This window comes from Drosophila mauritiana, chromosome 3L (assembly GCF_004382145.1).
Source record: "Drosophila mauritiana strain mau12 chromosome 3L, ASM438214v1, whole genome shotgun sequence".
NCBI lineage: Eukaryota > Metazoa > Arthropoda > Insecta > Diptera > Drosophilidae > Drosophila > Drosophila mauritiana.
In genome coordinates, this window is record NC_046669.1 from 22,716,617 (window position 1) to 22,731,278 (window position 14,662).

At 48.2% G+C, this 14,662-nt stretch overlaps 1 protein-coding gene across 1 annotated transcript in view; it reads right to left on the reverse strand.

Moving 5' to 3' along the window:
• The window catches only part of LOC117139380, a 42,949-nt gene that overhangs the window by 16,947 nt on the left and 11,340 nt on the right, over positions 1–14,662 (reverse strand). The window contains exon 6 of the mRNA XM_033301638.1: positions 13,028–13,179. Coding sequence (XP_033157529.1) covers positions 13,028–13,179 — 152 coding nt within the window. The remainder of the gene's footprint in view (positions 1–13,027; positions 13,180–14,662) is intronic.

Genomic DNA, 14,662 nt, shown 5'->3' on the forward strand with positions numbered 1-14,662 from the left:
CGCCGGGGGAGAGTCTTCGACCGTGGGTTTGGTTGAAGACCACTTCGTTTTCCTGCGCTAACAGGTCCAGAGGCGGTATCCCAGCGATCACCAATGCCGCCGCGTTGGACACTGTTCTGAAGGCGCAGCAGACACGGAGGGCCGAAAGTCTGTGGGTAGCATTTAGGCCCTGGGCGTAGCTTTCGGTACCAAGCGCTTTTGCCCACACCGGGGCGGCATATAGCATGGTCGCTCGGGTGACGCTCGTCAGCAGCCTTCTGCTCGCCTGTTTTGGGCCTCGGGAGTTCAACATTATGTTTGATAGCGCCCGATTTACTCCTGCTGCTTTCGAGCTAGCGTAGGCAAGGTGTTCTCGGAACGAAAGCCTGGTGTCAATCATGACTCCCAGGTACTTGATTGCCCGAGAGGAGGACACCTTGGTACAGCCTTCTTCGACGGTGGCTGTCTCCACCGCTTTCCTTGAGCTAATCAGGACAGCCTCAGTCTTCTCCGGCGCCAGCTCTAGCCCCATTGAACTGAGCCAATGTCCAATGGCTCTGATGTTTTGGTTACAGCTTTCTTCGGCCTTGCCGGGATACTTGTCGACAACGAGCAAGGCCACGTCGTCCGCGAAGCCTACGATCTCGCTCCTCCCGACCAGCGATAGGCGAAGTATCCCGTCGTACATGGTGTTCCACAGAAGCGGGCCGAGGACCGAGCCTTGCGGGACTCCACCGGTGACCTGGTGCCTGAAGACGCCTTCCGACGACTCGCACAGTAGGACCCGATCAGAAAAATAGCTGCGGATGATCCTGACTAGGTAGGCTGGGACGCTGAAGCCAATTAGTGCTTCTAGGATCCGGTCCCATCTGTGTTGAAGGCGTTCCTGTCTAGCGTGACCATGAGGCAGTACTCTTTGCTACCACCCTTCCATCTGGTGCCGTCGATTGTTTGGGCCGCTACTTCGACCACTCTGTTGACAGCGTCGACGGTGGACCGCGCTTTCCTGAATCCAAACTGGGACCGTGAGAGGTCACCCGCGTCGGCGATAGCCCTCTCTAGCCGAATGCACCAGTTTCTCCAGGAGCTTGCCAGTTCTATCGATGAGGCATATTGGCCGGAACGATGAAGGCTCCTCGGGTGGTTTCCCTGGTTTTGGGAGGAGAAGCAGCTTTTGGATTTTCCAGCAACTCGGGAAAACTCCTTCCTCCAGGCACTTGGTGAATGCCTTTGCAAACGAGTCTGGCTGGAGGTAGAGAGCAAGCCGAAGCGCCCTGATCGGGATGCCGTCGGGTCCGGGGGCCTTGCCGTCCTTCAGCAGTTTTGCCAGCTCCAGGATCTCATCACTGCTGACCGTGGCTTCGGATTCGACGTGGTCCCCTGTGGCTGGGTCGGCTGGGCGTAACCCATCCATCACAGGGAACAGATGTTCCGCTACACTGCGGAGCATCGCTGGGTCCAGTAGCTTAGGAGTCCTTGTGTACGCCTTCTTGACCACCACCTTGTAGGCAATTCCCCATGAGTCGCTATCGGCAGAATCGCATAGGTCGAGGAAGCATTTGCGCTTGCTCTCCCTTATGGCTATCTTAAGCGTTTTTCTGCGGGCTCTATACTCGGATTGACGTTCGGCAAAGGACTCCGCACCTCTCTCGCGTTGGTAGCGACGTCTGGCGGAGAGGCACTCTCGACGAGCCGTCTCTATCTTCTGGTTCCACCAGTAGACAGGGGCTCTTTGTCGGCTATGCGACCTGCTCGATTGCATGCTGGCGTCGCACGCGGCCTTCAGCCGCCTCATCAGCTCCACTGCCGTCAGCTCGCCATGGGTAGGAACTGCTCTCGAAACACCTGCGTGTCCAGAGAGTCCGTCTTGTATTTATTCCTTGCCTGGGCTGGTGTCTGGGCTTGGGACGAGGGTGGGCATCCCAGGTCGCAGATGATGGCCAAGTGGTCACTGGCAGTGTAGTCTTCGCTGAGTCTCCACCTCGCTAGCCTGTACGACGAGCCGCTAGTGAAGGTGAGGTCCACCACAGAGCCCAGTCCGGCGCGCCTGAACGTGAGCCGGTTTCCATGGTTAAGAAGAGCCAGGTCCAACGTCGCGAATGCCCCCAGCACCATCCTGCCTCTCGTATGAGAACCTGGGTGCGGCCTCTAGCATCCGCTGCCAGTCTGTCCAGTGCCCGGCTGAACGCGATTAGGGTCAGGCTGGGAGCTAGGTATACGCTGTACACCCACCATCTGCCTACCCTAGCCCTAACAAATCCGATGTCCGAAAAAACATCGGTTATTTGCTGTGTTTCTCTGCAGCACCTCCGGATCGCTGCTTTCTTGGTGCGGTCGAAAGCCCAGTCTGGGCTAGCCGCCGTTCGGTAGGGCTCGCTAAGTAGCGCGAGCTCCACTCTGCGTTCACGCACCGTCTGCACCAGCAGGTCTTGGGCTGCCGTGCAGTGATTCAGGTTTAGCTGAATCAGCCGCATCATCGCAGTGCCTTTGGTGCTCCTTTACCCGTCAATGGGCACTTCCGGGTGCCTATTTGGTGGTTGGTCGCTTGGCTTCCTCTGCTTGCGCACAAGAAGCATTTAGCTTCGTTAGGGCACTCGGCGGCTTTGTGTCCCGCGGTCCCGCATCTGAAGCAGCACTGGCTTCTGTCAACGGTGCTTCTGCAGTGGGCCGCTATGTGGCCTTCTTCCAGGCATCTGAAGCATCTTTGGCGTGGCTCCAGCTCCTTGATCAAGCATTGGGACCATCCTACCCTCAGCTTGCCACGCTTGATCAGCGGGTCCGTCAGATTGGCTGGGACTGCTATCACCGCAGTCTTCCCTCCATACTGCGTTTGCCAGAGGCTCTTGATAGCCTCCAGGGCACTCTTCAACTTGTCTTCCGAAGTAAGCTCGTCGAGGTCGCGAATCACGAATACCTAGGATTGTGTTAACGCGCGAAGGCTGGCGCGGTCTCCTAGCACCGCTCCCATGTCCATCTTGAACTTCTGCGTCAGGTCTTGGGCTGAGGCACGTAGCTCGAGGAGCAGTTTGCCTTTGGCCGTCCTCTTCACCCTTGCTACGTTCTCCCCGATGGCCCTGAGCCTAGCGTCCTGCCCTCTTGTGACCAGGGACAGCACTTCGCTGTAAGGTAAGCCGGCTGAGGGGGTGATAACCAGCGCATCTGGTCTCTCCCTCGGCGGTCTCTTCTTGCGCGGTCCGGGCGGTTGCTGCAAGCTTGGTTGCGACTTCTTTCCCGCTACAGTGGCTTGGGGCGGAGCCCTTGGTAGGCGCTTGGGTCCCGCAGCCTTCTGGTGGTCGGGTCGCTGGGCTCTCTTCGCAGACAGCGCCGTGCGATCCTTTGGCTTAGGGCTGCCCTTAACGTTGCACGGTTCTTCGAGGCCGGATGGGAGCTTGGGGGTGGTCTGTTGACTAGCATCTGCTTTTGCCGTACGTCCGACCTGCGTTTTCTCCGCCTCCGGCAGCCTAGTGCGCAGCTTTAATTGGAGTTCCTTCAATCTGGCGAATGAGTTCTTCATTGCCAGATTAATGCTCCTCACCCCGTTATGGTTGACCTTCGTCAGAAGGTCGTCCAGGATTGCTCCCATCTCCTTGATTTCTAGCTGGGGGGTCTTGGCCCGCTTTGCTAGTTGAGCTCTGGTAGGGGGTGATGTCGCTTCCAATGGTCTCTTGGGGGTGCCATCGCTCAGGTTTTGGGGTGGGGTCCTTAGTACCTTTGACCTTTTCCCAAACGCCAAGTTTTCTTCTTCTTTACTTGCACTTGTTGCATTGCTTTGTCCGACGGCCAAGTGTGCCGTCGTCGGGGCGGGGATAGGGGGAATGTTGGGTAGGGCCTCCAGAATCCGTGCCCTAGCCTCGGGATTAGCCGAGGGTGGATTTCCACCAATTTGGCTATTGGTCTGCTCCTTGACTTTTTACACTCATCTTCTGCCTCTCCTACTCGTTTCATGGGTCTGTCTCCGGGATTCCATGGGATGTTGCCAAGGATAACCGTTGGCCGCCCATATATGTATGCTACGCCCGGAGGACAGATCGTTTGCTGACTTCCGTAGCTCCTAGCTTATGTCAGTGAGTGCACTGAGTAGAAAGCGCCACCTATGCCAGGGGGCTCGTGCAGCCGGCCAGCGCTGCCAGGCCTAAGAGCTTTTGCCGTTTACCAACACTATCCCAGCTGACTGCGTGATCAGCTGGCGTGACTGGCAAGTGGCAGCCACCACAACAACACGGAAGGAAGAGAAAATAGTGAAGAGAAAGTTGTTTGCTGCTCTCACCCTGTCCTGCCCCAAGGCCCTGAAGATCATCGACGGCGGGCGATCCCTGGACCCTTGGACCTGTGCCTACTGCTGGTGAGTACGGCCCAACCTTTGTGCGTTGGGGACAGCCGCTCCTGTCACTGTCGGGCCGGCGCGACCCGGAAAATTTCGAGATTTTCCAGGAGCGCCAATTCAATGCACTTCGCGCGCGCGCAACTTTTTTTGACCATGCAGTGACTAACAGTGAATATGTATGTGTGTGTTACAATGTTAAAGTTCTTAGAAATAAGGTATATGACACAGCAGAAAGTAAGTTTTTTTGGGCGGATGTCGTGTGAGGTATTCGTATTAATTGATTGGTACCATTGACAGCAGTTCATTATGTTTTCGTTCTTTTTTGTCGCAAGATCGGCTTTATAATGTTTTTTTTTTAATTTGTGGTATTTATGTTTGGGGTGAGGATAAGTGGCATATTGCTTGCTGATTTTGCATCTTGATCGGCTAGCTGATTTCCTTTTATTCCTGAATGTCCAGGAATCCACATTATTTTAATATTAGGTGCATGTTGCATTATTAGCGATCGTATTCTGTTGCGGTTAAAGTTGTTATTATTTGTATTTTGGATTGAATCTATTGCTGATAGGGAATCGGAACAGATAATATATTTGCCTCTTCGGTTTTTAGAGAGTTCGATTGCTTCTAGGATGGCGATTGTTTCGGATGTGAGGACGAATGAATATGGATGCAGTATGCCGTATTTCAAGATGTCTGTTTCCGTTGTAATGGCGAATGTTATTGTGCAATTCATTTTTGAACGGTAAGTGAATATGAAATTATGAGGTTTAAGATTATTTTTTGTGTGTTCGTTTTCTGTATTGATCTGGAGATGTTTCTTGTTTCTTATGGATTCTGAGTGATGTGTCTATAAGGTTGGGGAGGGCCTATGACGGCCTGTATTTATGAAGTTTTACTGGCTTGTAGGGTATATTAGGTTCTAGGCTAAGTTTGATTGTTTGGTCTATTATTGGTGTTTTTCTTTTTAGTTTTTTTAAAATAGCTTGGCTATTTAAATGTTTCGTTTCATTTCTAAAGAGGGAGTATTTGATTCGTAGAGTAAGTTATTTTTTGGGGTAGAGCAGTAGGCTCCTACTCTTGTTTGGCTATAACCGTTGCCTTTGCTACATTTAGTATTGTATACGTGTTGCAATTTAATTTAAGACTAGATAGACATTGTATTAATTTAGCTTATTGTGGAGTTTGGGTAGAAGTAAGTTTATGTGTATGTTCCATTTATATTTTTTTTTTTGTGGTCATTCCTAGAACTTTTAAGGAAGTAACGGTAGGAATTTGGATGTGTTGCAGCTTATATTGCATGTACAGTGGTGCTTTCTGCATATGTGGAGGTGTTGGTATTTGGATAGGGATAGCGATGCCCCTGAGTAGGAGTCCAAATATATCGTTAAATAGGTTGTCTAAGCTGAAGTATTGAAATTTATTATAAGGAAGAAGTCGTCGGCGCATGCATTAAATTTTATTTCTTTATGTAAGGATATGATTTAGGATAATTTATTGAAGGTTATGAGGAATAGTATCACGGATATGGGTGAACCTTGGGGGATTCAGTTGAATAGGGGTAATTGTATTGATGTATGCGGACCGACGCGGACAGTTATTTTCCTGTCACTCAAGAAGTTTTTTATGTACTTTATTATATTGGGGACTGTTTTCCAATCCTGCAATTGCTGAATTATGGAGTGCACACCTACTCTATCGAAGGCTCTTAAAAAATCAAGATTGTGTGCATTTTTGTCTCCGTTATGAGAAAGTCTACATAAAGTAGACAGTTAGAAGTCGATTTGCCTTTTTTAAATCCGAATTGGTTGTCGTTAAGTAGATTGTTATGTGTTACTAGACACCAGCCTTTTCGCTATTATTTTATCTATCGTTTTTGCTACACATCAGTTAAGAGAGATGGGTCGGTATGAAGAAGTTTTAGTTTTGTTTAGACTCCTTTTGTAGGCTTGTGGTATGTGGCTATTGAATATTTCATTAGTTTTGTTATTCTGTTTTTTGTTGTGGGGGAGCTTTTTTTGATCATTTGATATGAAATTCTATAATACCAAATACCAAAATTTTGCGTTTTTGCGTCAATAGTTTTTTTTTTTGTTTTTGTTTTCTACAGTAATTGTATGGATTAATTTTTTCCAGGCAAGTTGTATTTGTTTTCGTAATTGGTCGAAGTGTTTATTGCACCACGGAACCCTATATGGATGTGTGTTAGGTGAGGTTTGTGGGATAGAAAGGTTCGCGCTAAAAATAATAATTCTATTGATTTGAGCGGCGTCTTTGTTTACGTTGTGGGAGGTGGGGTATTTCTTGTTAGTTTGTTAAGTGAGTGCGTTGAACTATTCCCAGTTGGCTTCTTTTAGTTTAAAAAACGGTCTGTTGAATTAATGTGGATTTGTTGTTAAGAATAGGGTGGGGGGCTAGGATTGGAGAGCAGAGTGTGAGGTCTATGTGTGTGTAAGTATTGTGTTTATTTTTTTTTTATTCGACTTACGGTAGAAAAATTAAAATCTTCTAAAGATACCACCTACCTACCACCTACGTAGGTGGCATGCACGATTCATAAGCCTTATTGGAATTATGCCTACGTACTAAAACAAAAACCTCCGCGTGCTCTTCTGTCCTTACTGCCAATCCCGCACCAATCACTTCGGAGAGCAGGATGTGAGGCGAGGTCGTACTCCCTCCCTTCAGTGTAGTCCATGGGGGCTCCTCCTTCCACCCTTTAGTCGCTTTGTACGACGAGCCGGGAACGCTGAGGTAGAATTCTTCGCCCGCCGTCACCCAGGATGCCAGTTTGGGCTTAGACATCCACTCTGTTGGCCATCTCGTCTGATCGGACACGCTTCATCATATTAATGATAAGGCTGTGTCCCAGCTCCCAAGCTCCGCTGTTCGCCAGCATAGCCGCAAACAAGCCACTAGGGCTGAACGGGGTACCTGACAGCGTCTTTAGCTGCTCCCTCTCCGCCGTAAACCTTGAGCAGTGCATTAACACATGTTCTGATGCTTCCTCACCGTCAACGCAGAACAAGCATTGAGCTGACTCTACGTGACGGAACCGGAGTAGATAGGCCCGGGAGCAGCCATGGTCCGTAAGGAACTGGGTTAGGTGGTAGTCCAAGCATTTGTGTTGGCACTCTGCCCAAACCGTCATCTCAGGGATGAGCTGATAAGTCCACCTCCCCCGTCGCGACGTTTGCCATCTGCTCTGCCATTCACCTATTAGCCACTCGTGTGCCTCTCGCCTGGAAGCGCCACTCCGCATTAGGCTGAGAGCCTTGATCTCCAAAACAATTGGCGGCAGGCCTGCCAGCGCTAGCGCCGCGTCTTCGGATATGGTCCTGAATCCTCTAATAAGCCTGAGGGCCATTGACCGTAGCACCGAACGAGCTCCTTTTAGGTCTGAGCCCCTGCTAGTGGCATTGCTCCAGATTGGTGCAGCGTATAGCAGCGAAGCCTTTGCTACTGACACCAGCAGTTTCCTGGCCGGTGTCTTGGGCCTCCGACGTTAGGCATAAGCCTAGCCAATGAAGAGGCTGTGACTGCTTCCTTCTTGCTGGCGTAGCTCGTGTGAACGATAGTCTGCGATCTATCATTACCCCCAGGTACTTTAAGGACTCTTGGTAAGTCACCTGCGTGCCATTGACGGAGACAAGCGTGTTCTCCACCTTTTTCCTGCTGCTTGGTAGAACAGCCTCAGTCTTGTGAGCCACTATTGCTAGCCCGGCTTTCTCGAGCCAGAGGATGGCAGCACCGATCGTAGAGTTGTATTTGTCTTCCAACCCTGCGATTGTTTAAAGTAGCTGCCAACGACTATCCTTAGGTACTCCGGGATCCCCATGCGTTTCATGGCTGCGAGGATTACGGGACACCTGGCGGTGTTGAAAGCGTTCCTTCCTTAGAGTCACTATTGCGCAGTATTCCTTCCTGCCCCCTAACCATCTATCACCATCTTGGCGATGATACTAACGGCCGAAAGAGCGTAATTGCCTCTATTCTTGTATACAGGATACGTTCAAACAGTTTTCCTACTATATCCAGTTGGCATAGAGGGCGGTAGCTGTTTGCAGCATGTGCTGGTCCCTTGCCTTTCGGCAACAGGACTAGCTTCTGGCTTTTCCACCTTGTTGGAAAGATTCCGTCCAGAGGGCATTGCTGGAAGGTGGCCCTGAAGATTTCAGGTCTACCCAGCGCCACTGCTTTTATAACAGCTCCAGGGGTTTGGTTTGGGTTTGATGCGCTTGGCTGCCTCGACGACTTCAAGTTCTGTGACGCATGAGAAATCTGGGCTTTGGAAATAGCTCACCTACTATGTTAGCCGGGACCCCCGGGTCGGATGGGGTTGCCGCTCTCCTCCTTAGCTTGTTGGTAACAAGCTTGTAGGCGAGGCCCCAGATATCGCAGTCTACGCCATCCTGCAGCTCCTTAAACGACCGCGCTTTGGCAGCCGCGATGCCGTGCTTGAACTCTAGGTTTGTACTGCCTCTGGCTCGTTGCGCCGTTCTCCTAGTCCTGAGGCAATCAGACCGTAGTTGGCTTAGGGAGGCACTCCACCAGTAAACGGGTGGTTTGCGCTGTGCCTTATTTTTCCTTGGAATGGTTGCGTCGCAGATTCTTCCCAGCATATGAGGCCTGCCGCCATACTCTCTGCGTCCCCATTTGGGATTTCCAGGGAATTGATCTGATAGGCCAGCATGGCCTCATCGATCTTCCTGGTGTCCCATGCTTTCCCGGCTGTTCTACTCTGCCGTCTCCTGGGCATGCCCTCCGGGGAGAGACTGAAGGAGATCAGGGCGTGGTCGCTCAGCGTCATGACGTCATGGACCATCCAGTTGTTGTTGTCCACTAGCCCTCTGCTGACAAAGGTAACGTCAATAAAGGACGTACCCCTATCGTTGTTGAACGTCGGCTTCCGTCCGTCGTTCAGCAGTATAAGGTCCAGCATTCCCTATATGTGACCATAGCCCAGACACCTGTAGCATCTAGCGGGTCGGACTTCCTGGGTGATGCGACATCTTGACCATCCAACGATTAAGGTGCCCTGTTTAAGGACTGGTATCGCATCGTTCGCGTTCAGCAGCACTGAGGCTATCTGCGTCCCATCCCGCATTCTGCGAAGGCCCTGATATCTTCAGGATTTATCTGCAGACCCTGGAATTGGGCGACCATGCAGCTGTGGAGCTCATCTGTTGTCGTGGCCTCGTCCAATCGGCTGCAAGATAGAGCTATTCTTTGCGCTCCCGTGCGCACAGAGGCCAAGTCATTGAGCGCCGCTTCCAGGTCGCCCTTAAACTTGGGAACGCTTTCCGAAGCTTTCCCCTCTACCTCAAGCAACAACTCACCTTTCTGCGTTATCCGGATTTTTCGTACGTGACTGCCCAGTTCGCTAAGGCTCGGGTCCGATCTTAGCTTCCGAAGCATCTCTGCGTACGAAGCCTCACCTGTCTTTTTTACGATGAGTGCCTCAGGTTTTTTACGCAGGCGCGTAGGCTTCACCTTGGTCCACTCTGCACCCGTGCTAGCATTCTTGGCGACAGATGCGTAGCTGCCTGGCTTGGACTCGTTAGGTCTGGATGGCCCCTTTTCTTCACCGTCACCACCCAACGTAGGGTGGCTCGGCTTGGGCGCCTGGACTTTTGGCACTTGCACCTTGGGTACCTGCGCCTTTTGAGGAGCCTTTTTGGAAGGCTTTTGTACCTCCGTCTGGGTAGCGGTGCTCGCTAGAAGTACCTTCGTACAGCTCTATCGCCCTGTTGTTAAGGGCTGAGAGTTCGGAAGCTATGCCCTTTGTCTCTCGTGTCACGTGCCGTTGGGTCTCGAATACGGATAGCAGGATGTTGATCTTGCCATTCATCCTGGTGAGAATGCCCCTCAGGTCCTCGTTCTGGAGAGCCGTGGTCAGGCCCGAAGACCGATGAAGGGAACCAGCTGGGGACTTCCCTCCCGTCTTTTGCGATGGCACCGACTCCTCTGGTGGGGGATCTCGAAAGTCGGGAGCTCCTCCTGAACGGGTCATTGCGATCAGGGGGACTGCCCCCCACTGAGCTGTCCATCAACTGAAGGATGGCCTAAGGTTACCTAGGCGAAGCACCAGCCTTAGAAAGGGGTTCCCACGTAGGCCACGGATTTCCCCCTGGCTTTTACGGATGGAGGTTTGTACCGCCTCGACTCGGACACCAGAGCCTCTGCTTAGGCACCAGCACGGTGAGAGGATGATATTTGGTCTGTCCGCGACCTTTGTGCCTTTTCCCCTTTCTTAACGACTTGTGCGCTCCCAGTAACCATTAACAAAATTAAATTTAATTAAATTTCAACGGTTTTGAGTTGTTTTCCCTCGTTTATTTGTTGTTGGGGTGCCCCAATTAAAATCTCTCGTAAGTAGAGATGGTGTTTGTTGTATATTAAATGTGTTTTGGAGTGTCTGGTTAGTAATGTGGATTGTGTATTGGATTGACTTGTGCACTAGCAGTGCTACGCAAATATTTGTTAATAGTTTGTAGTTTATTGGGGTTGGAATGTTATGAGTGTATTGTATATGGGTTTCTTGGAAGGAAATTATGTGAGGGGAGTATTTTTTGATTAGAATAAGGAGTTGGCTGTAGTTGTTTACATATTCCTTTAAATTTTATTGGAATATAGTAAGAGACAAAGATTATATCTTATAACTTAACTTAAAGGTAATGTTAACGGTTTAGGCTTAAGTTTTGTGTAGAGTTTAAGGTTCTATATGGGTTCGCTGTCGTTGTTGTTAGTGTGCTTGTTTTGGTTTAGAGCTTTAGCCTTTATTTTGTATGCTTTAAGGTTTGTAGAAAAGTTGTTAGACTTGTCTTTCGGGAAGATTTTTATTTTTAGGTCTTCGGTGAGTTGTGGTGAGAATGGCGTAGATAGTTTCTGGTAAGTGTGGGGTCAGTATCCTTCTCTTCTAGTTTGTCGTAGCTGTGGTGGTGATGGTGTCGGAGTGGTTGGTTGGATAGTAAAGTTGTTTTGGCTGGTCCAGTTGTTGGTGTCTTAGATGAAGTGTTCTTTGCTGTTGATGTGGGTGTGTAGTGCGGATTTTGATGTTGGGATTGGGTTGTATTTTAGTGAACATTCGGTGACTGAGTGTTTTTTGTCATCTGGGTTGTGCCGTTTGTAAGTGTTTTGGCATAGGTGTCCCTCGGTTGGAAACTGTGTCATTCGAAATATATACGTTGGGCAGTTTTGTGGTCAACAATTTGTGTAGTTTTAATGGCTGTTAATTCCTTGTTAATTCCTTTTATGAACGTAGGGCATTTGCGAGCAATTGGGTTGTGTTGATGGTTAAGTTCTGGATTGTTTCGGCAATTAAAGCAGTTTTTTTTGTTTGTGCATTTTTCTCCGTCGGTAGTGTGTTTTATTTCTGAACAATTGGAGCAAGTTTCTAAACTTTTGCATATGAGTGCTGGATGACCGAAGCGGAGGCATTTTTTGCATCGAAATGGGAGTGGGATATAGTCTCGTACTCGGACTGTTTCGTAACCGATTGCTAATATCTCAGAGAGCTTATGCGACTCAAAGGTAATAATAATTAATCCAGTTTCAACTAAGGTGATGTTGTTGCTGTCAGAGTTAGAGATGGGCATTGTCGCTTCATTATTTTTTTAACGTCAGTTCCATTTTGTGGTTTTAACTCTTGTAGAATTGTGACATCGTCGATGTGGGTAAGGTCGTTGCAATAACTCTCTTAGAGAAGTTTAATGTTTTATGTTCAGTTGCTGTTAGTTTCAAAAGTTTTCTGGCTTGTAAATCAATTTTGGTTTTTATTAACAAGCTGCCGTCTCTTGTTCGTTTGCATCCCTCAACTTCTCCTCCACAGGCAAAGTCCACCGATTTTTTATGATAAGTGGTGATATTCTTTCAAAAGAGTTGTTGTCTTTCTTTTTAATAACAATACATTTTTGATCGCCTAATTGGGATTGATATGATTTTGGGGTAATTTTGTAAATGTCTGGTGGGTCTGTCATGATTGTAGGTTAATGGCTTGAGCTTCGGTTAAAAATATGAAAACATATCAACATATTTTTCAAAAGTGTTGGCGTTGCAGTTTTGTGCGGTTTGTGAGCGTTAGAGTGGACGTGGCAACATGAACATGGCCAGATCGCCTCAGCTATCGACCCTGATCAAGAATTTATAGTGACGTATTTTGGTGGTCCAAACCGGCCAGTTCAATTATTTCAAAGAACTATACCATAATATATCCCAGTTGCACAGAATCCGTTTCTAATAAAGAATTATTTGGCAGCGGTACTTAGCCGTTCTTGTAAACATCTTAAAGCCTGACCTAAGCACATTTGACTGTTTTAAATCTTCTCTTAATCTTAAGAATCCAAGAGCGAGGCTCTTCCGATATACAAATATTGTCAAAATACTGAGGCTTCCAATCCAATTTACATTTGATTTTTAGTCTTAAGCTGAGATCAAAAGAATAAAGACGTGAAAACTATTACTCCGATAATTTTTCATTTCTTAGCGTTGTCCTTAGTCAACTGACGGGACTCAAGAATATCACAACAAATTTTACTATATATATGGTCGGAAACGCTTCCTTCTGCCTGTTACATACTTTTCAACGAATCTAGTATACACTTTTACTCTACGAGTAACGGGTACAAATACCGTTAACGCAAAAAGCCTTTCTGAAGCCTTTGATAAAAAGTGAATGAAACATAATAATTTTTTGTTCAGATATTTTTAAGTAGCTTATAAACTTACATAATTAATAATATCCAAGCCTTCTGTTGAAAAGATAGTTCCATTGCAGTAGAAATATTGCAAGGTAAGTACCGTCCATTCAAAATTGAAGTTTGTCCAGTTGAAGCTACATTTTCTACTGAGATGAGCATAAGCCTCGACATGTCGATAATCTGAAAATATTTATTCATTGAATGTTGAAGCTTGTACCAGGTAAAAAAGGAAGCCTATAAATAATTTATATTCTGTTGCGTACACCCTCTGTTGAGATACTAAGACTTAAAAGATTCCCACCTTGTTAAGTCACACTGAATGCAGCGGCCGCGATCGTTCACATTGAAATTCTATTCCATATTCATCAGTAGGGTATTGACTACCAAAATAAGGGAAATTGTGAAAACTAGTCCTTGGCTCTGGGACCGATAAAAAGGTATAAAAAGACTCCAACCCCCCGATAGAGCAGACCATTCCTTCTAGGGAGGTGACGTTCTCGACATCGTAATGGAGTCATTCCCTGGAAGAGACAATCTAAAGAGCTGGAAATTTCGGTACAAAATGAAAGGTAGTGATTTCGTGGTCCAGAGAGTCCAGAGAGGACATTTTCGTTCCGGGCTTCAAGAGTCCTGGACTAGAATGTTACGGGGCAAGCAAAAGGAGACCTCGTGAAGGAAGATCTACTTTTTCAAACAAACAGAGGTCAAGTCAAGAGGGCACCTTGTAACGGAAGACCTAATTTTCAAAGCAATCAACAAGAACTTCCAAGATAGGTGGCAAAAAGTACAAGGCCTTCGACAATACAGCCAATGTGATCAAGCAGTCGACCAAAAAGACGAGATCCTAAGCGTGCAACAAACCCTTAATTTCATCGCGGTAGTTTTGGTGTTTCTGGCAATATTGAGATTAGTAAAGACCTGCAAGTGTCAGTGCAGAAGCGTCGTTACCATCGTCGTTACCGCATCAACCTGCAATGCTTCTATAAGTTAACACGCGCAAGCTTAAGTTTGCTGACAACGCTGCTACGCCGGATGCCGTCGCGACGGAGTTGAAGCCGAAACCAGAAACCCGCACGCGCAAGCTGCCTGACCGCCCGTTGCAGACGCTGACGCAACATTCAGCCGACTTTCCAGCGGCAGCGGCGGCTTCGTGGTCCGGCGGAGCTTGCCCTAAGTTTCAGTTTTAATTTGTTCTCCAATTGTCACGTACAATGAATAACAACAAATAAATACAATTAATAAATAACAGTCTTATTCTAATTTATTTGCTAAGTGAAATCCGCCTGTCACAATGTAAGTTATTGAAGATGCGGGATGCTTCCCTTGATAGAATTTCAACGCCTACTAGATGACAAGGGCGAAGAATACCAGTGGTCCGAAAATAAGAAGTCAAGGAAGTTTTATAGCAGCCTACGTGGCCGTGCACACCGACTTCACTTAACCCTACCAGCCACACTTAGCTTAGCACGTATTAGTAGCAACCCCCGATCACCCTCGAACGACCTCGACATGGCGAGCCGCATTGAGGCCCAGTGCCGTTGACGAACAGATGCCGCATTTATAACCGTTGCGACGCCGATCATCTCCTAGGCACACCAAGGACAGGAAAGCGACAGACATGATATCCCCATTAAATTCACCTGCGGGAAACTAACTCCCGTCA